Source organism: Saccharomycodes ludwigii, chromosome II (assembly GCF_020623625.1).
Source record: "Saccharomycodes ludwigii strain NBRC 1722 chromosome II, whole genome shotgun sequence".
Classification (NCBI taxonomy): Eukaryota; Fungi; Ascomycota; class Saccharomycetes; order Saccharomycodales; family Saccharomycodaceae; genus Saccharomycodes; species Saccharomycodes ludwigii.
The window spans coordinates 266,730-289,471 of NC_060201.1; the positions used below are offsets into that span (position 1 = coordinate 266,730).

General features: G+C 30.9%; 7 protein-coding genes across 7 annotated transcripts; 2 read left to right on the forward strand and 5 right to left on the reverse strand.

Moving 5' to 3' along the window:
- Positions 1-194: 194 nt before the first annotated feature.
- AGC1 (citrin) lies at positions 195-2,816 on the reverse strand (the record flags this gene model as incomplete). Its single annotated transcript, XM_046080320.1, has 1 exon — positions 195-2,816. The coding sequence occupies one exon, from the start codon at positions 2,814-2,816 to the stop codon at positions 195-197; it is 2,622 nt and encodes an 873-aa protein (XP_045935574.1).
- An 837-nt stretch (positions 2,817-3,653) lies between these two features.
- On the reverse strand, positions 3,654-7,241 carry SDD4 (Sdd4p; the record flags this gene model as incomplete). Its single annotated transcript, XM_046080321.1, has 1 exon — positions 3,654-7,241. The coding sequence occupies one exon, from the start codon at positions 7,239-7,241 to the stop codon at positions 3,654-3,656; it is 3,588 nt and encodes a 1,195-aa protein (XP_045935575.1).
- Positions 7,242-8,678: 1,437 nt separating this feature from the next.
- On the reverse strand, positions 8,679-9,854 carry EAF3 (Eaf3p; the record flags this gene model as incomplete). Its single annotated transcript, XM_046080322.1, has 1 exon — positions 8,679-9,854. The coding sequence occupies one exon, from the start codon at positions 9,852-9,854 to the stop codon at positions 8,679-8,681; it is 1,176 nt and encodes a 391-aa protein (XP_045935576.1).
- A 779-nt stretch (positions 9,855-10,633) lies between these two features.
- On the forward strand, positions 10,634-12,493 carry YCK3 (casein kinase YCK3; the record flags this gene model as incomplete). Its single annotated transcript, XM_046080324.1, has 1 exon — positions 10,634-12,493. The coding sequence occupies one exon, from the start codon at positions 10,634-10,636 to the stop codon at positions 12,491-12,493; it is 1,860 nt and encodes a 619-aa protein (XP_045935577.1).
- A 778-nt stretch (positions 12,494-13,271) lies between these two features.
- Positions 13,272-14,771, reverse strand: DSE1 (Dse1p; the record flags this gene model as incomplete). Its single annotated transcript, XM_046080323.1, has 1 exon — positions 13,272-14,771. One exon carries the CDS (start codon positions 14,769-14,771, stop codon positions 13,272-13,274), a length of 1,500 nt encoding a protein of 499 aa, XP_045935578.1.
- Positions 14,772-15,849: 1,078 nt separating this feature from the next.
- SCDLUD_001413 (beta-glucosidase H) lies at positions 15,850-18,420 on the reverse strand (the record flags this gene model as incomplete). The annotated part of the gene is made up of 1 exon (XM_046076837.1): positions 15,850-18,420. The coding sequence occupies one exon, from the start codon at positions 18,418-18,420 to the stop codon at positions 15,850-15,852; it is 2,571 nt and encodes an 856-aa protein (XP_045935579.1).
- A 1,797-nt stretch (positions 18,421-20,217) lies between these two features.
- SCDLUD_001414 (uncharacterized protein) lies at positions 20,218-21,960 on the forward strand (the record flags this gene model as incomplete). Its single annotated transcript, XM_046080325.1, has 1 exon — positions 20,218-21,960. The coding sequence occupies one exon, from the start codon at positions 20,218-20,220 to the stop codon at positions 21,958-21,960; it is 1,743 nt and encodes a 580-aa protein (XP_045935580.1).
- Positions 21,961-22,742: the final 782 nt, after the last annotated feature.

A 22,742-nucleotide genomic window follows, 5' to 3' on the forward strand; every position in this document is an offset into this window, starting at 1 on the left:
AATAAATAAATAAATAAATAAATAAATAAATAAATAAATAATTGTTTAATTGTTATAATAAATATCACTACAATTAAAGCAGATGATAAATATACAAGTCTCATCTCGGTTCTCAGTCCCTTAAAAAAAAAAAATGCATCTAAATAAAGATAAAAGTAAACAAGATGGTCCAAAACAAACATTCTTGTAACATCTTAATTATTTCCCTTCCGTACCAAATCACGCAATTTTTGATAAACATCATAATTAAATTGTGCAAAATTATAATCTAAATCAATGAAAACTTTTGAAATATTACAACTTTTATAATAATAATCCATATAATTTGTCTTTAAATGCGAAGTATCACTTGGCATTTGACTAGTAGACGACTCCGGGGAATGTGGCGACATTGTATCATGTGTCATTTTTTCATCCATTTTAGAACCCATACTGTTATTTTGTTGCAATGGAAACAAATTTTGAAATATTTCATATGCAGCCAAGGTAAACCCAAATTGAGGGGACGATCTCAAAACACGAGCACCTCCCCCTTTAAAAAAACTTTTGAAACTTTCCTCCCTTAATATAGTTTTTGCAGCATGAATGATACCAGTATATTTAGTTTCACCACTTTTGGGTACAATTTGTAATCTTGTTTTGATGACATCAAACGGGGTGGTTAAATAAGCAGACGGAATACCAGCTAAACTACCGGAAGTCAAAAGTTCCCAAGTTTCTAGTTTACTTCTTTTGTTTTTATCTTTTGGGTCAAAATTAAATAAATCTTTTTTGATATGAGCATATGTCGGAAAATAAATGGCCGAAAAGGGGATATCTCGTAGAGAACAAGCCAACACACCTTTATACAAACCAGTGAGTCCCAATTTCCTAATAATGCTGGTAGCAGTAATACCTGCACCACCTTTATATTCATTTTTGACTTGCAATCTGATTTTAACTATTTCCAACGGATTTGTAAAGATAACTTGACAAGCACCAGCCATTGCACCACTAAGCAATTCTTGGTACACTTTGATGTTACCCGTTTTAGTATCAGTAAAAGTGTTTCTCATATAATCGTTGACTGTCAATTTGATAGCCTTTTCTGGGGCAACCCCAATTAATTGTGGACCTAAACCAGAATAGATGCCCTTTATTCCCTCCCTGCGCAGAATTTTCACAAAACAGTCTATACTATTTTTATATAGATCATTAGTACGCTGTGCCTGCATCCTGGTTTTGACCATATCAATCGGATAAACAGCGGTGGCACCAATACAACCCGCGATCGAGCCCAATAAGAAATTATGTATGGAGTCAAAAATGGGGAAGAAGTAAAAATTTGTTCTTAGAGATTCTGATTTTAATCTACTCATTTCCATTTCATGCACTTTATCATTTAGGTAGTTGGGATTGACCAATTTTAAAAAATCTTCCACGGTTAAATAATTCAATGGATGGATATTTGCAGCTGTACTGTCGGCGGGAGAAGCCATGAAAAGCTTGTCGCAGAAAAATTTAAATAGAGAAGTAGCTGAACTTTGGATGTTTTTAGATTGATCCAAATCCATCATCAAAGCGTTGTAATTCTGATTGAAAACTTCTGCCGAGTATTCTTTGGAGTATTCTCTTAACCAATCTTTATTGTACTCTTTATTAATATATTCGTTGATATATTTATCCTTGTGACAATAAACGTTGCATTGACTGTAATTGGCATCATAATTCTTCGAATCATGGTCATCAACAGCGCTAGGGTTTCCAGTATTCACTTGATTTTGGACATTATTTTTCTTAAATTTGAAATTGTTTTCTTTAGAATTGGCCACAATGGAAAACAATAAATTAATCTGGGATGGTGTAAACTCAGAAATATTATTAATCTTATCATAATGGTGATTAATGAAATTCATGAAATTTTTTTTATTTAAAATATGTGTTTTCCAGTCATTTTCATCCAAGGAATTTTCTTCTGCATAACGTAATATAATTTGGTTTATTAAATCGAAATTCTCGAAAAGATATATAATATCTTTGAAGACATTATATGAAATATAGTTATTGTCCGACTTTATTAAAAACGAATTTGATAAATTCAAAGAACCAAAGACGTCCGCACTAATTCTATGGGAATACAATAGTTTTAATAAGTAAATTAATTGGTTTTTGCTAATAGTTTCCCCCAAATCAGTATTTCCACTACTAGAATCGCAACATAGGTTTTGAAACCCATTGATGCATTTTTCCGTTTTCAAATCATTTTGCAAAATGGATAATAATGAATTCAAAGTCAATTTGTTGTTTTTCTTCAAATATAAAGGTAGCCACTTAAAATCATCCCAATTCAATTGTAAATTATTGGCATTTAAAAAGGTGTCATTTACGCCGGACTGTATAATTTTTATAGTATTTTTAAAATTGCTCAGATCAAGTTCTAACGAGTCAAAGCTTAAAAATTTGTTACCGTAACTATAAGTTTTTAATTGACTTGTTGGGTCACATTTTCTTAAAAACTCATACAGAATGATCAAATGGTAGTTATCCAATTCCAATAAATTATTAAAATGGAACCAATCATTTATTGTTAAATAACCTTTATTTTGTTCATCTAATGCAAAAAATATACAACCAAATGTATTCTTGGGAATTTGGTTTAAGTTAAAACAGTGGTCAGTGAATTTTTCATAAAAATCTCTGCTGTTGGTGATTAATTCGATAAAGTCGTGGTACTTTAACACAAGCCTTGAACTATTACTTTCTATTGGCTGTGCAAATTGGCTAAAAATTTCAATTTGTTGTTTTTTCTTGTGGCTATTGGTATTTAAAAGTTCCATTACAGATATGTTGTTGTTGTCTTTATTATTATCTGTATTTTGTACAGAAAACATAAAGTCTTCGGACTAATGTAAGGGGAAAACAGAATTAAACTAATGCGAGACTATCCTAAGACAAATGAAACAGATAAGTATATAGTTTTTATTTTGATATTTAATAGAAATGTTTTATTTAGATCACTTTTATACTTGGCCAAAAAGAAAAAGAAAAAAAAAAAAATTGGGTAAAAAAATAATGAAAAAAAAGGTGAAAGAAATGTGATATTACTTTTCTCATATATTATTGGATGATTATAAAATAATAACTACATATTTTTGCTTATTTCAAAAAATATAGTAATAAAAAAAAAAAAAAAAAAAAAAAAGAAAAGGCAAACAAACAAAAAATTAAACTTATAAAAACAATGCAGGTTGTCGATGCCATTCAAAAAAAAAAATTAAAACAAATGATAAATACATACATCATCAAAGAATTATAAAATAACCTCTGCAAATATTCAAAGTTACGAAAACATTTACCTGCATTGAATGATTTATAAATTAAGTTTACTCCTAAACAGTCATTGAATTTTTATGACAGTAAATATAAAAAAATTTAAATGTATATAAAGATATATAAAAATATATAACAAATAAGAATAAAAAAAATTGATTGCGGTGTGTACGTTGTTGCCCAACACGGACCACACGCTTCCGAATAATATAAAAATAAAAATAGCTTCCGGCATCCAGCCTATCACACATGTCCGAAAGTGTGAGGGATACCTACTCCCATCCGAACAGACATAAAGTACCATTATTATTATTATCATTATTATTTGAACATCATATATCAACTCATCTTGTCTCATACATATTCTCACACACCACTTGTTCTTTTCCTAGATTTCTTTCAAAACAATTATAAATCAACTTATGAAACTCTCTGCCCAACTCCCAATAGCTCTCGGTAAATAGCTGTGCCATAAATTTCAATAACCCAGATATCTTATTCCCACTTAATGGATTATACAAATGCGGAATTTTTTGCTCAAGAACAATTTGCTTATATTCCAAAACATCTAATTTCTGCAAAGTCTCCTTGTCAATGTACAACAAAGTTTTCATTCTGGCTAAATGTTCCAAAACATTCTCTTGCGGCTCATAATGCGAATCGATACCTTTTTCTTGAGACCAAATACCCTTATCCTCAGGCCCATATAAACTGAACGTAAAGGCAAAGATCAAAATAGTACACAAAGCTATGGTATTTGGCCTAGTAATACAGTAATCTATATTAACATCATAGTGAAGCAACTTATCCTGTGATTCATCCAAAAAAGTTTCAATTAAAAAAAGGTATGCATAATAAACAGCTACACCTCCGTTATCTTTCTCCTGTGAGAAATGGTGGATTCGCTGTGAAACAATTTCATAATCTTCTCCACTAGCCCTAACATTCATTCTCCAAGGAGCACCCGCATATATGTAGTAATCGTATTGATGTATTTTTAAATAGATGTGTGCCATATGGTACACGGGAGTTCTACATCTATTGTTAGGACTATCATTTAAATATAATTTATAATCATCATTGTTTAACGACGTGTTGAAACTTTCATTGATAAGAGTACCGTCAGAATTTAAATCGTAGCCCGGATTAACACCACTCATCAACTGCAAAATGTCATCAGGAATAATGACATTTGTGTTTCTACATGACCCATAAACTCGAAAGTTCCAAATATCCAAGGCCAAGGCTATGACATCATTTAGTCTCCGTTTCATGTCAATACTGATACTAGCATCAGTATTACCGAGCTGTTGTTCCACCTGTGGGAACAAATCATTCATTGAATGAGTTTGTTGGATTTGAAAGAGTATAGAGATTAACCCGCTCAACAACAACTTTCTAGAATAGTTACCGCCGATGCTGTTGTAGAAGTCTTCAAAGATATATCTCTTAGTCGCTGACCTAAACGCTTGATTTTCCTTATTAACGTAAAAAATTGCGTGTTCAACAATTTTCTGCACTGCCGTTTGAAAATTAATTTCTTTATTGTTAAAATCTTGCAACTTCACAATATCCAAGTTGTAGCTATTCCAAAGAACATCATCACATGGAAGGGATAACTTTACCTGATTGAACTGAATGAATAAATTACTGTACCCGTAACACGCGGCATGCGTTGTATCAATGTAAAAAGCATAGAAAGCAGTCCTTTTCAATTCTTCAAACTCAATCCAGTTCATTACAGCTAAAGAATAACCCGCATTAATGATATCGCTATTATTGCCATTAGCAGCATCGGATGATTTCTTTTGTGTCTTATTTTTGGAAAACGGTGCCGTAGCAAAACCAGACCGATCCCAACCATTGTGCGTATTATTTTCCTTAGCTTTGGCCTCACTAGAATATGGGTTACCGGAGCGTGGAAATGGACTGGTGTGAGACGAAGGGACAGAAGAGGATTCAGAAGATGACGACATATTTGAAGAGTATTCGCTTCTGTTAATACATCTTAATGGGTTCCCACCCAACGAAGGAGTCCTTCTTAACAATTGACAAGTCGTCCCGTGGTGCAAGTAACTCCTCTCGTGCAAATATCTGTTACTGCTAGCTCTTTCGTAACACTCTAATAATAACAAACTTTGAATAATGTATGTTTTAGCCGGAGGCTGGAAATCTAAATCGCTAAAAATAATCCATCTCAACGGAACTGCAATCACATCACAAACATTTTGTCTCATGGCCGATCCTAAGTATGAGCCACCAGTCATAATCATCGATAGTATTAAAATCGGTTGGACCTTATTTATATCAAACGATGGTTTGTGTAATATTGGATATTGAATGTGGAAATTCAACCAGAAAGACTTTAAACATTTTTCCAATGTCGAGAATGAAATCCTCTGTAGCTTCTGGACATAGGAGAAAAGTTTGGTGAAGTCTAATAACTTGTATTTTAACTGTGGATTAGCATCAAAATTCCTAATAATAATTGATTGCTGGTGTTGTTGTTGTTGTGGACTTATGCCATCAAAATCTGCAGTAGTGGATACATTAGAACTTAGGGGAGTAGAAGATACAGAGCGCATCTCTACTGCCGCAACAAAAGGTTCAGACTGTCGTTGTCGTTGTTGTTGTTGTTGCTGCTTCTGCTGCTGCTGCGATGCGTTAGAAGAAGAAGAAGAAGAAGAGGAAGAAGAAGAAGAAGGAGCCGAAGATAAATTTGTTATTGAGGATGTTGATCTCCTAGAATGTTTTAGGTGCCTATAATGAAAATGTTGTCCCATCCCAGTATTATTATTATTATTATTATTATTATTATTATTGTTGTTGTTGTTATTATTATCTTTTAAAGATTTACCCTGCTGTTGCAATTTACGGAAGCTGTGCGATTTATCTGTACTAGTGCTTCTCCTATTTCCACTTAAATTGGTTTTACTTGGTCTCACATCGTCGTTTTTAATATGTGTCTTCGTATTTGTATCACGGGGTGTGTTGGTAACATCAGTAGCCGAAGAACATGACATGAGATTATTATGATTACCTAAAAAATCCAGCGAAAAAATGTCATTTGTGAACAAGGTATTATTGTTATTATTTTTATGGTTATTATCATTGACATTGTTGGAAGAGGTTGATGTGGATGAAAAAACATTCCCTTCTGAAGCGCTTAAACCGTTGTTATTAATAATGTCGTTGTCATTGGAGGGACTATCAGGTGCTGTAGAAAAGATACCAACAAAATTATTTGAAGCTGGTGAAATACTATTACCATCATCCGTGATATTAATATTGTTATTGGTATCAACAGCTGTGCTGTCAATACGCCCAGCTTTAATAACATTATCTTTTTTATTGACCGCCGCAGTAGACATGTTACCACTCCTCGTGATAGTATTATTAGTAGTAACTTCATTATTTTTAAAGATCATATTAAAAAAACTATTTTCCAAAGAGGGTTGCTGCTGAACATCCAAAATTATATGGTCCAGTACTTTTTGCTTTTCAGAATTGGTACTATTCTCTTCCTTCGTTTTATTGTTACTCTTCTTTTTCATAGGTTCAGCCGAGGATGGCTGTGATGAATGTGGTACTATGCCTGTATGCGATTCTGTCTCCACATTTGTGGGATAAACTGTGTCTTTTGGTTGTTTATAAATTCTCTTCTTCTCTTTAGACTTATTATTCTCGTGTCTCTTTTCATGCCTTTTCCATAAATCTTTGCGAACAAAAGTTCTTTGACAACCCTCATAAGTACAACTAAAAATCTCCTTCGGCCAGTGATTTAACTTGTGCCTTTGTAAATGTTCATGTCTATTAAACTTTTTATTACATTCAGGATGAGGACAATCAAACATAGAAACACTTTTATTGTTTTCAATGTCACCAATTTTTGAAGGTTTATTATTTTTATCTGGTGAAAAACTCTGATTCATTATGATTATGTGTGTTACAGTACAAATATGGAACGAAAATGGAGATTTTCTTCTTCTTTTTAAAAGGGAAATAAAATGAAATAAAACAGAGAATAAAACAAAACGAAATTAAAACAAAACAGAAAGTAAAATAAAAAAAAAAAAAAAAAAAAATGAAAAATAAAATAAAAAAAAAAAAAAAAGTAAAAACAAAAAAAAAAAAAAAAAAAAAGTCCTTGTTAGCCTAGTTTAATTTTAATTTTTATTTTTACTTTTATACTAATATTATTATTTGTGATCGATGCCAAGTTTTCACTAGATCTATCAAATAATGTAGTATAGATGCACGTAGTGATGAGAAAGGAGTGGTATCTATTTGTGGAGGTAGAAAAAAGAAAAAAGAAAAAAGAAAAAAGAAAAAAGAAAAAAGAAAAAAGAAAAAAAAGGAGAAGAGATAAAGGGAGAAAAAAAAAGAAAAGTTATATGTTGTATTTAGTAGGATTGGAAAGTAAGATTTTGGTATGGCAGAATAATCGGTTGTTTAAATATGTTTCTAGATGAGTCTCGAAAGTATCTTTTCTTTTCTTTTCTTTTTTAACCTTTTTCCTTTTCATGCGGGACATTTCAAAATACGTATTATAAAAAATTACAATAATAAATAAAATGCCTTAATTTAGTAAATTATATCGTGACTTTTTTTTCTTTGAGAGAAATTTCGTGATATTTCCCCCCTTGCTATTTTTATTTTTTTTTTTATTTTTTATTATCCCGGGATTAACATTTCATAGTTGTTGAATAATAACCGCCAAAATACATATAAACTTGTCCGTGCTACAAGAATAGTCGATACCATTGCCGCTGCTACCAACGATGATGCCACATCTCATATACAATCTAACCTACGAATTATTCACAGGTTTTCTAGAGTAGTTATGGTACTACCCTCCCACCATCTCATTAATCTGTTAATTTATCCACCAATCTATCCACTAATTTATCCACCAATTTATCCACTAATTTATCCACTAATTTATCCGTGAACAACAGTAACTCAACGTTCCCTATTAACCGCCATTAATTATCAGTCCCAGTATATTATAGTTGTATTACAAAAAATAAATATGCTGATAACCTCAGATGAACTATCTGAACAACCAACTTTTTGCATTTATTTACTTGTTTACTTATTTACATGCCATTATTATGCATCCAATTTCTTTATATCCCAACTTAATTAAATGTTGCTATTTATTCGGCAAATCCCACATCTTTTTAACAAAAATAAACAAAAAAAAAAAGGAAAAATGAAAAATTTCTTTGAAGAAAATAACTGAAAAAAAGAAAAAACAAGAAGTTAGAATGTTCATGAACTGAGTTTTTGTTTATCTATTTCTTTTATTTTTATTTTTATTTTTTTTTTTTTCCATTCTTTTGTTTTCCGCTCTAATTAATACCATCTTACATAACGCCGGACAATAGCTCATATTGAATGGGCGTATTGATATACGGAATTCCACTAAATATTTCCGTTCTATTACAATCCATCCATTGTGCTAGCTTGTTGCTGAAACCTATGATGTATTTCAGTTCTAGATTGGTACTGCTATTGCTAGTAGAACCATATGTGTCGTATAATAATTGTGGTAATATAGACAACAATCTCAATAGATGAACACCTCCATAGATGTTATAAAACACTAAATCACATTCTTGTCTCTTATCGCCATCAAAAATTTTATTGTAATTATCATTACGCTTATTATCAATATTACTACTAATACCACTACCATTCAAAATATAATCAGATAACTGCAATCTTTCTTGCCTATATAATAAGAAATGTTCCGTACAATTTTCAAAATATAATAAGATCCCATTAACAAATTCTTCCAAGTTCTGCAACACACAAAGCTCTGAAATTTCTTTACAAGCCTCATTATAATAACTTCTCAACAATGCTTGGACTGAATAATAATGTCTATTATTATTTGCTTTTAATAAAGGTATAAACTGTATCAATTTTTTTTGATAAGTGATCTTATCCCAATCCTCTATCAATATTTTTTGCAAATTACATGATAAATGAATGGAGAAAGTGGTATATCTAGAGTTAAATGGTGATTTATCATTATTCTTGATAATACTATTATTAACCAACTTTTTATTATTAATTCCAGCATCATGGTTGATACCATCAATATCTTTTCTAGTTGTAACCCTAGTTTTCTCTTCAACACTTTTTTCCTCTTCAACATCTTTTTCCAAACTTTTCTGTAAACGTAGATTCTCTTTATTGTATTCTCGGATCCTATCCATTCCAATCCATTCATCCCATGTATTTTTCCAGCCTTTGTAGTGAACGTAATATAATTCATTAAAGATCCGTAGCAAATCTTTATTGGGCTCCTTTACTTCTGTTGGTCTAGTACTAGTTTTAACCATCATACGCCTATTTCTGCTATTGTAATAATCATACAGCAAAGTATCATCAACCATCTTATTACACTTGCATAGTATTTTGGCTTCATATAATAATGGTCCATGAAATGCCAAACATCTCTTATTAACCTGTAAATTAGACAACAATTTTACTGATGATGCTGGACTCTTAGACTTTGCATGCTTTTCACTCATTTCTTGGTCATGTCTGTGGTTCCTATGAGATCTTTTATGAAACAGCTTAAAAAAAAAAAAAAAAAAAAAAAATAAAAAGCGAGTAAGAAAGAAAGGGGGGAAAAAGTAAACTTTGACTCAACGTGACACAATTTACTCACGTGACCATAAAAACAACGAGGAATGTTACACGCTACATCACATTGTACGAAATATATTGGTCCGGGTTAAATACGGTATTTATTTTTTTTTTTTTTTTTTTTTTTTTTTTTATCAACTTTTTTTTTTTTCCTTTCTTTTTTTAGTGTGTAAAAATTTTACTCAAAAACAAAAACAAAAAAAAAAAAACAAAAAAAAAAAAACAAAAAAAAAAAAAAAAAAAAAAAAGGACGAACTGGCTCTTTACTCATTAGATGTTTCCTCATTAAGACTTCAAATCCCAAAAATACAAGAAAGAAAAACCTAGCAATATCGTTTAGATTAATCTGTGGGAGTCACCTATATTCGGTATTATTGAACTTTATTACTACAAATTACTACTTCATATTAAAACCGATAATAAATATATATAGATATCTAGGACAAAGTATACACATTGATAGTATAATAACATACCTTCCTTTACCTCTCATCGCGCTATTATTATTATCATTTTTTTTTTTCTTCCTTTGATAATTCTTCAAACAACCTTTACTCAGGACGCTACTCTTTAATCGAGCCGATCTTTAATAACAAAAAGAAAGTGAGAGAGAGAAAAAAAAAAAAAAAAAAAAAAAAAAAGAAAAAAAACTTCAATAATAATGAATGACATATCATTTTCTATAGGTTCCGATTTGTCAGCCAATAATGGTAACAACAGAACTGATGTTTCCACTAATAACACAACAAAAAATGTTAAGTTACTAACCACATTGTCTCCGCCACAATTAGCACAACAGCATCAAACACATAAAAGTTCTGTTTCTTCTGTAACTAAAAATACAAATACTAATAACTATAACACCAGTATTAAAAAGAAACCCTCTGTTTCCTTGAATACCGATGGTAATACAACTAGTAGTAGTAATGCTTCAACTCACCCTAACTACCACCACCACCAACAGCATCATCAACACATAGTCGGGATACATTATGCATTGGGAAGTAAAATAGGAGAAGGCTCATTTGGTGTGATATTTGAAGGTGTAGATATATTATCACCAATGAAATCGCCAGTGGCCATTAAATTTGAGCCAAGGAAGTCAGAGGCACCCCAATTAAGGGATGAATTTAGAAGTTACAAAATATTGCAAAATTGCAAAGGGATTCCCCAGGCATACTATTATGGACAAGAAGGTATGCACAATGTTTTAGTCATCGACTTACTAGGACCGTCTTTGGAGGATTTGTTTGAATGGTGTGGAAGGAGATTTAGTATCAAGACTACTTGTATGTTGGCCAAACAGATGATCAGTAGAATAAGAACTATACATTCCAGAGACTTAATTTATAGAGATATCAAACCAGATAATTTCCTTATTAGTCAATACCAAAGAGCAAAATCTAAGTTGAAGATATGCTGTTCTAGCAGTCATGGTGATCCTAATTTAGTTTATGTAGTGGATTTTGGTATGGCCAAACAGTACAGAGATCCAGTAACTAAAGAACATATTCCATATAGAGAAAGAAAATCGCTAAGTGGGACTGCACGTTACATGTCGATCAATACACATTTGGGCAGGGAACAAAGTAGAAGAGATGATCTAGAAAGTTTGGGACATGTTTTTTTTTATTTTTTAAGAGGTTCTTTGCCTTGGCAAGGCTTGAAAGCTCCTAATAACAAATTGAAATATGATAAAATTGGCCAGACTAAGATGGCCTCCACACCGGAATTTTTGTGCATGAACGGTAAATTACCTAAACAATTTGGCACATACTTGGACTATTGTAGAAATTTAAAGTTTGAACAGGAGCCTGATTATGACTATTTGATTTCTTTGATGGACGAGGTACTAGCGGAGAAGAATTTAGATGATGACGGTCAATACGATTGGATGGGTTTGAATAATGGTCATGGCTGGGACATTAGAATTAACAGGAGATCTAATCTGCATGGGTACGGTGGTGGTGCAAACCATCATGGAAACCTTCCTAACAACAACACTACCAAGAAGAACAATAATAATAGTAATAATAATAACAATAATAACAACAATACGAATATTAATATTAATGCAAATGCCAACCCTAACAATGCTTCTTCACGTAGTAGGCAGTTGCAACAACAAACTAGATATCAACAGCAACAGCTACAGCAACAGCAACGCAAACTGCGTAAACATTATTCACAAATACCATCGCCCAATAATTACAAGATAACTGGAGCTGGGATCACTAGTTCCAGCGATAAGTTGATGTATGATGGCGATAATGGCGCGTATTATTATGATTCAATGGGATCCCTTAACAATACTGGAAGAGCGGGTGTTGGTGGCAGCAAATTAGCCAAAAACTTAAGGAGTTATAGTAGCAACACTGGTAATATCCAAAATCAACATACTGAATCAACACATAATAACAACGGCAGTAACATCGGGGTTAGAAATAGCAGGGATCTTAATGATTTGGAAGAAAATGATGATGATAATGTAGGATATTGTTGTTGTTGTAATATATGTTGAGATTTTATTTTTTTTTTTTATTATTCTTATTATTATTATCATTTATTAGTTGCTGTACCAACCGAATACTATGTTTATATGTACTACCAGCTAAATAATGAATACTTTGCTATTTATACATGCTTATTTTTATAAATAAATTGGAATGTCGTGAAAATGGTTTTACGAATTGTATTAAAAATATATTCTACAAATAATGTTAACAACATATGATTAGAGCATAACTAATATTTTTGTACGATAGGATAAAAACTAATAAATAATTGAATAATTAACTAGAGAGAATCTACACATATTTTTGATGCCTGTAATTTTTTTTTTTTTTTTTTTTTTGTTGAGGTTAATGGGCATATATTCATACGTCGAAGCAATACTTTTTCATGTATTAATTTTTTTTTTTTTTTTTAAAAAAAAGGAAGAAAAAAAGAAAGAAAAAAATAGAAAGAAAAAAATAAAAAGAAAAAAATAAATAGAAAATACATCTATAAATATAATGTATATAATAGTTATTAAAATGTCACGTAATATTAAAAATATTAACATAAAATACCACAACTAAAAGACAATATATATGCATTCATCATAAAGGATTTAGCCTGGCAAAAGGCATAGAACCAACGCAAAAAAAAAAAAAAAAAAAAAAGAAAAAAGAAATAACGACAACGGATATTTGGTATTGGTAGACATAGTTCTATAAAAAAAAAAAAAAATAAAAAGATATCTTTTTCATGTATCGTCATTTAACATTAAGTGGAATGAAAGGAAATAAAAGGAGCCATCATATATACGTATATTCTAAATCACCAGTCTTAAAATCAGACACTTCATGATCTTCATCATTACTCCAGCTTACGCCGTTAATGTTTTTAAGTATTTCAAGCTCTTCTGGATCTGTCATTGAATATATTGAACAATTATGTTCATCCCTTAGTTTGCAATTGCGTTGTGAGTCAATAGAAGTACATAAACTTATTGAGTCACTATTACTTGTATTATTATTTTTACTTTCCCTATTTCTAAATTTAATACTCTTTGCATTAACTGATAATAAAGGTTTCATAATGTTACAGATTTTATGAATACCTAATTCTTTATTATTATCCAACGTTAATAATGAATTGTTAACTAATCCAATCATATTGTTCCCATTATGTACCGGTTTGTTGTTGATCTCAGTGTTGCTTCTATAATGATCTAGAATCACATTCCCGCACTGCCTACTATATATATCTGAATTGTTTCCGCTTGTTGTGCATTTCAAAACGGCGTTAGTATCGTGGGTACCAGCGCCATTTGTTAGTAACTCCCATGCAACCACGGTACCATGAATCATGTCACTAGTATATAAAAAATTGTCCCTTGGGGAATATTTCAAATCCTGTATCATGTCTTTATCAGCATGATGCAGTTCCATTAATTTCCCGTTAATTTTTCTGATATCCCAAATATTAACCACATTCGGAGCTTTATCCACCGTAGCAACGCTGTACTCATTTAACCAACAACAAGGTCTAACATAGTTGTAAGAGCTGGAAAAATGCGAGGCAGTGTTTGGAGTAATATTATCGTTATTGCTTGAGGATTTTGTTAAACTTGAGCTTGGTGTGAAATATTCATCTTCACGTAAATCTAACAATCCAATAACTTTTTCCCATGTCAAACATAACAACGTTGAATGTACGGGATTAATAGCAAATGATTCCAAACCTTCAAATGAATTAAAATATAAAGGAGTGCTACTTTTACTGTTAAGGTCCGAAATTGCAATGGCCTCGTTGATAGAGCTGCAAACTCCTTGACCATTATTCCAATTTTGGATCTTTTTAATTATATATTTGTTTTGGTGACTGGTTTTTGTTGAAAAAAAATATTTCGAATAATTATAATGCTTAATTATTTTGGTGTAATTTTTATTGTCAGTTTTTATAATATTTAAACGGCCATTCTGATGTCCAACGGCACAAGTTATGAAAGTGTTGTCTTGATTACAGGTTACTAATTCACTTGTACTAATTGGTTCACCAGGTACAGTTATTTTTTGTAGTGTCCTTAAAATGGTAGTTTTTTCTTGCTCTTGCTCCGACTCACTTGTTTTATCTGTTGTTTGAAATATTTTTAAATTTTCTACATTGGATGAAGTTGAAACCAAAATAGTCCCTGTGTCATTATCGGTACTTAATGATGTAACTTCTGCATGCTCATCACTTCCAGAGTCTATTATTTGATTATTCCAATATTCACTTTGGATTTTTTTTTTGAAAAACGTGCTTTCAGTCATGTCCCTATAGTGTCACTGTAAATTCTGGAAGAATTGTGCTATTTTTCTCTTTTTGAAAAAAAAAAAAAAAAAAAAAAATTTTTTTTAGGTAGGCAACTAAGGATATTTGTAATTCTCTGTTTGCTAGAAATTAAATATTTATTTTGTGGTTTCACTATCTTTGTTTAAACTGGTAACTTTTTTCTTTCATTTTTTTATTAATATATATATTTAAGAAAGATTTAGAGTTAATAATGTGTTACCAATAAAGTAGAAATAGATGAAAATTGAATGCATTGATAGAAAAAAAAAAAAAAAATGGTGAAAGAAACTTCAAGACAGACAAGAAGCTTATCAAATTCAATAAAAAGTTATAGTAATAAAAAAAAAAAAAAAAATATATATTTTATCCTTGAAATTTTCATTTGACATTTATACACACATATATATATAGTATTTCTTTTAACTTTTTTTTATAATGAAAGAAAAGAAAGATAAGTTAGACTAGACACATTTAGTCCCCTTTATTTTATTTTATTTTATTTTATTTTTTAATTTTTATTAATTTTTAAAATTTTTTTTGTTTATATTTATATAAAATGTTTATGGTTTTTCTTGTTTATTTTGTTGTTATTGTTGGGTATATTATTAAATAAAGCCTTTCCCTCTAAAAATTTGAATATAAATGACCTTAGTAATTTATAATTGATGTATATATATACATACTTGTTTCTATTTGTACTTAAGAAAATAAAAGTTGCTGGTTTGAATAAAATGCCAGCATTTTGCTTTTTTATTTTTATTTTTATTCTTTTTCCCTTTTTGTCATTGTTGGACAAACTCCGACGTGTCACTCAATATTACATAAGAAAAAAAAAAAAACAACCAGCAATATCCGCTTGTCATGTTACACGACCCCTCAGCAAAAAAGAAAAAGAAAAGGAAACAACTTATACTTATTTTTAATACATATGTAAATAAATAACATATATATATATATAATAATAATAATAATAATAATAAATTCATTATCACTAACCCCATAGAGGCTATATAAATATATACAGCAGAGGTCAAAAAGTAAAAAGTAAAAAACCCATCACAAACCGGTCCAATATGTTGTTTCCTTAACTGTAAATTTACCAAACAATGGAAGCTCGTCACTACTACGACCTACAAATACTCTATAGTCACCACTTTCACTACACCATCTACCCTTAAATTCATCAAAATAAGAAGTAATATGCCTAATAGATAACTCAAATCCAACTTTAACACTAGAACCCTTTTCAATAAACACCTTCTTGAAACCTTTCAATTCTTTAACTGGTTTTGTAACATTACCACAGGTGGCAGCCCCAACATAGAGCTGAACAACTTCCTTACCAGCATAATCACCAGTGTTGCTAACTGTACATGCTACATTCAACTTACCTTCATCGAACAAAGGTGAGACTTCCAAATGTTCAAACTCAAAAGTTGTATAAGATAAACCATAGCCAAATGGGAATAAAACAGTTCTTTGCAACTTGTCATAATATCTATAACCAACAAAAATATCTTCTCCGTATAAAACTCTGCCCATTTCAGTGTGGAAGTTCAAATAGGCTGGATTATCCTCATTTTTTTTGGGCCAACTTAACGACAACTTACCACTTGGAACTACATCACCGAACAAAACATCAGCAATGGAGTTACCCAACTCATTGCCACCATACCAAGCTTGGATGAAGGCATTACAGTCGGCAATCCAGGGCATTTCTACTGGAGTTCCACTTTGATTGATAACAACAGTATTTGGGTTAGCTTTTAAAACAGCAGAAACCAAATCATCAGTTTTACGTGGCAAAGACATATCAGTACGATCATAACCCTCACTTTCCCACTCACTGTTCAAGCCAATGCATAGAACAACTTTGTCATGAGACTTAGCCAACTCAACTGCTTTAGCAATTTCTTCTTGGGCATCAATAACTTTAGTAAAACCAACTTGTAAGCCACCGCCACCAAAGTCAGTAGCAATCTTAGATGTAAAACCGGATCCATATTCAACTGTAATTTTGTATTTCTTACCAGCTTCTAGGTAAACAATAGCCGTCTCCTCAATGGTTCCGCTACTAAAACAAAAAGTACCTTTTGTTTGAGTAGTCTTATTATCTATAACCAATTTGTCATCAATATATAACAAAGCTGTACCAAAAACCTGGACACCAAATTGATAATCACCAGTTTCTTTGGGGGTTAAATAACCTTCAAAATCAATATAAAATTCTTTAGTTTTAGGGTTAATTTTTTGATTGTCATAATCAAATAAAGTGACAAACGATTTATTAACAATTTTAGTATCAATTGGCACTTCCTTGGCAACTTTTCTATCTTGAGCACTTTTTAGATAGAAGGAGGCCTTGGAACCGTTCTTGGAGGGATCCAAATCGTTAGTTAGGACTTCTAATAACCCACTCAAAGCCTTATGCGCATGACAACCAATAGTATAGGCCACTTTCTTACTCCCACCCAACTTTGATTGGATACCTTGTAATGGAGTAACAACATAGTAGGGATTTAATGAAGCAGAACCACCACCAGAATAAGTATTAAAGGCAGTGGCGTTAGGACCTATAACAGCAATAGAATCTTTTTCGGCGGACAATGGCAAAATATTATTGTTGTTTTTCAATAAAACAATAGTTTCAGCACCAAGCTCTCTTAGTAAAGAACTCGTTTCCTTAGTGTTATTTAAAGCATCTTCAGTTGTTGAATAGCCATGGACATCCAAATTATTTTGTTTGACAAACTTCATTAAACTCAAAACATGACGGCAACGTTCGTTGATATGGTCTTCTTCACTCAAGTCCCCCTCTTTACTTTGCAAAAGGTGTTTGACAATGGGCCATTGTCTAAATTTAGAGGGTCCTGGGAACTCGATATCTAGTCCATTTTTTAAGCTTTCAACTGTGGAATATGTACCAAACCAATCACTCATAACCAAACCATTCCAAGCCCATTCTTTTCTTAAGATGTTAGAAATTAAACTTTCATTTTCAGAACAATGTGTACCATTAACTTTATTATAAGCAGTCATAATACAAGCTGGATTGGCCAATTTAATGGCTAATCTAAAGGGTTCCAAATAAATTTCTCTTAAAGCTCTTTGAGAGACAATTGAGTTGGAACTAAATCTTTCATGCTCCAAGTCATTACAAACAAAATGTTTTACAGTGGCACCAATATCACCGTCAGCTTGGATTCCCTTGACAATGGAAGCAGTAGCGATACCACTTAAATATGGATCTTCACTAAAACTTTCAAAACCACGCCCGCCCAAAGGACCCCTTTGGATATTTGTTGTGGGGCCTAAAATGATATGCGCATTCTTATGTCTGGCTTCAACAGCCATTAATTTACCGGCTTTTTCTAGTAGATCTGAATTAAAGGATGAAGCTAAACCAGTACCGTTTGGGAAACAAGCACTTGGTACAGAATCAAAAAATCGAGTACCCCTAATCCCATTGGGACCGTCACTTACACGTATCTGCCAATCAATGCCCAAGCGTGGTATTTTACTTGTATGCCAAAAATCAACAGCGGATAACAGCTCTACTTTTTCTTGGAGAGTCAATTGTTTTAAGATTTCTTCAACATCAAAGGTATTTTTTTTAGGGAAAGACATGATTTATTAGGAAAATATTTTTTTTTTTTTTTTTTTTCCCTTCTTTTTTTCTTTCTTTTTTTTTTTTTTTTTTTTGGTTATTTTAGTTATTTTTAGGGCACAAACAGAAAACAATTGGTTTTCATTACTATGTAATATATAAAAAGTTTTATAACATGACGAAAAAAAAAAAAAAAAAAAAAAAAAAAAAAAAGATATGCTTATATACAACAGTATGGTTTTGTTTTTGTTTTAATTATTTCTTTATGGAATATGTTAACTTTGTTTGTTATTTCAGATTATATGTGAATGTAATTAAGCCAACAATTTATCCCAGATCCACCCATATTTTTTTCCTTTTTTTCCTCCAAGCAGTAAAAATGAACACTTTGTAATAATATACATATTTATTATTTATTATGATGGAGTTTTTACTATAAACTCATTAATTTATTCAGTCGGGTGCTTCTATAGCCTTACTCCTCACTTTTTCCTTCAGAGCAATGAAAATATATATAAAAGTATCTTAGAGTCTCATGTAGATCAAGTATTTGTTCCGAAAGCGAAGCTGTTCAATTGCCGCTTATAAACTCAAAGAAAACAAACAAAGATATCACAACAATGCAATTAATTTTCCATGTTATGTTTTATTATTGATAAATATTGTAACAAATAAATAATTTTATAAAGTCGGAGAAAAGGAGATCTTGGAGGGGAAAACAAAAAAAGAAAAAAAAAAAAAAGGAATTTATTTTATTTTATTTTATTTTTATTTAATATTTTTTTCATCTATATAGATTATGTGGTAGATTTAGTATTGATTTTATCCTTTTTTCCCTTTTTTTCTGCCAAGCAGAAAATAAATCAAGTGTCTACCGCCTTTTCTGTGTTTACTCCAAATAATAAATAATAATAATAATAATTTATTATGGAATATTTGGAGTATTTTATGGATTGTTATTATTATAGTTATCCACCATCAGCATTAAAAAAAGAAAAGAAAAATAACAACAAGGATTAATAATTTTTACAGAAAACAAGCGTGCAAATACAAAAAGGATTAAATAAGGTGTCAATAAGCAAATATCCATATTTTATGACAATGCGTCATGGAAACATGGAATATTTTTGTTTTTTTCCCTCTGTCACTTAGCTTTTCACTCCTTTTGTGCTTGTCATATTTTCACACGAGTGCTAAAAACAAAACAAAAATATATACACAAAGCACATCAGCTAGGCCAAAAGAGGCCTTACATTACCCCACAAAAAAAAAATTGTTATTATTATTATTGTTATTATTATTGTTATTTTTTCCACATCAAAGATTATAACAAACTGAATAACATTATCTAAGGCTTAATAATTTTGGCACTACATATTTCCCGTAATCCATCCCCTCACGAAATAAAGAAAAAAAAAAAAAAAAAAAAAAAAAAGCTAGTCATTATTTTTAAATATTGCAGTAATCAAGCATTTCAAATTATAGTTTAAACACTTGAATAAACAACGCCAAGGTGCTTCTTATGGAAAAAAAAATTCAAAGTAAACGAATAAATTTATGAACAAGATTAAAAATAATAAATAAATACAGAAAAAAAAAAAAAAAAAAAAAAAAAAAAAAAAAAGTATATAAAGTCAAAATAATATTTTTTTGAAAACCTCTTTTCTTTCTTCCCTATCTTATATTTATTTTCAATTGTAAATCCACTTATAATTTCATATAACTTTATTACAGCCAGTGCTATTTTATAAAAAAATAAAAAATTAATAAAAAAAAAAAAAGAAAACAAGATATTAATATTAATAACAATATCAATAATGGTTGGTCTATTTAAATCCAAGTCTATTCAAAAAGAACAGCCAGTCATCACAACTTCAACAGATGGTGCTTCATCGTCCTCTACTCCATCTCATGAAAACGTAAATGAAATGACAGTAATGCAACAAGGAGAGGATACAGAAAAAAATGTGTCAGGTTTAACTGTTGAAGATGTTATTCCTGATTTTGACGGTAAGAAATGGTATCAATTAGCTCATATTCGTTCTCTATGTTTTACAATTTTTGTGATATCATTAACTTCATGTAATAATGGGTATGATGGTAGTTTATTAAACTCTTTGTATACTGAAGATCAGTTTAACAATGCTATTGGAAATGTGTCTGGCGCTGTTTTGGGTAGTATGAGCAACGGGTTTGCTTTTGGTTGTTTAATTACTTTTCTTATTACGCCGTATTTAGTTGACACTTATGGCCGTAGAGCTACCTTATATATCGGAGATATTATTATGATTATTGGTACCATTTTACAAGCTTGTTCGGGTGCGTGGATTCATGGATTGCCTTCTAATTATAAGAAAAAAGATGTCTTTGGAATGTTGTTAGCCTCAAGAATTATTTTGGGTATAGGCTCCGGTGTTGCAAGTGTTGCTGCTCCCTCCTTAATCAGTGAGATTTCCTTTCCAACTCATAGACAAACAGTGACCACCTATTATAATAGCAGTTGGTATTTGGGTGCTATTGTTTCTGCTTGGGTATCATTTGGCTGCAAGAATTTGCAACATCATTGGGATTGGAGAGTACCTGGTATTATCCAAGGGTTTTTCCCGTTACTTCAATTGTGTTTATTACCATTTTTTGTTCCTGAATCACCAAGATTTTTGGTTGCCAAGAATAAATCAATGCTGGCTAGAGAAATCTTGAATAAGTATCATGCTGGTGGTTACGAAGGTGCTGATGAACTAATTGATTATGAAATGACTGAAATTCAATTGGCTATCCAACAAGAAAAACTTGCATCTTCTTCCAGCTACGCTGAATTTTACAAAACCAAAGCCAATTTGAGAAGATTGTGGATTATTGTTTGGTTGGCTATTTTTATGCAATTGAGCGGTAATGGGTTAGTCTCTTACTACTTGGGAAAAGTTTTAACTTCCATTGGTATCAAATCTACCAATGAACAATTGATTGTTAACGGTGGCTTAATGATTTACAACTGGGGTGTTTGTGTCATCCAATCGTTTCTAATTGTCAATAGATTAAAGAGAAGATTAACATTTAACATTTCTGTAGGTGGCATGTTGTTTTGCTTTACCATCTGGACAATTTTATCTGCTATTAATCAAAAACGTGACTTTCAAGATAAGAGTTTGGGACAAGGTGTTTTGGCTATGATATTTTTTTACTATTTTTTTTACAATTTTGGTTTAAATGGTATGCCATTTACTTATGTAACTGAAATTTTACCATTTACTTTAAGAGGCAAGGGTATGAATATTTTCACTTTAGTACAATACGGAGTGATGTTATATAATGGATTTGTCAATCCAATTGCCATGGATGCTATAGAATGGAAATATTACATTGTATATTGCTGTATTTTAGCTGTTGAATTTCTAGTGTGCTTCACAACTTTTGTTGAAACTAGTGGTCGTACATTGGAAGAAGTGGCCGAAGTTTTCGGTGATGGTATTCAAGATTTGAACAATATTAGTGGACTTGCCGTTATGGAGGAGGATAAAATAAAGCCAAATGATGAAACTGAATTCCAGGAATATGTTTAAATTAAATTTTTTTTTTATATTTTTTCTTTTTTCTAATGGGTAATAAAAATATACATATTTTTATAAAAATTTGGTAATTTGGCGATGAATTTTATATATAGTTTTTATTTAACTTTTTTTTTCTTATTGTTTTTCTTTTTTGTTTTTCCTTTTGTTTTTCCTTTTGTTTTTCCTTTTCAGCGACAATATTGTTGTTACGGATATCCGGTATTCTGAGTTATTAAATAAGATAACCGAGCCCCTTTTAAAAAGAGATTTATCAAAAAATGAAAAAGTTTTGAACCAGTTCACTTTGTACGATAGAACTTATCGATATTGTGATACTAATACCCGGACATATACTATTTTTATTTTATTATTATATTGTTGTTACACACCCAAATTTGCTCTTACCCCCTTTTTTTTTTTTTATTTTTTTTATTTTATTTAGTTTAGAATTGGGCTACGATTCTTTCTGGGCTGTAAGGAAAAGTGGGCTGTTTTTGTTCTTTGTTTTGTACGTGTAAATACAGAAAAAGAAAACGGTTGTCCAGAACGAAATGGTATAATAAACAGCTTACACCCGTACCACACACACACACACACACAGCTAACTAATTTTAAATACCTGAGAAAAAAAGGAAAAAGGAAAAAAGGAAAAAGAGGAGAAGGAGGCGATAATTATCACTACTTAAAAAATAATTAAAATAAATAACAAAACAAAATAGAAATAAAAAAAATTTTTTTTTTTTTTAGGTTAATTGTAAGCAAGATTATATTCAAAAATACTTAAAGCAGAATAA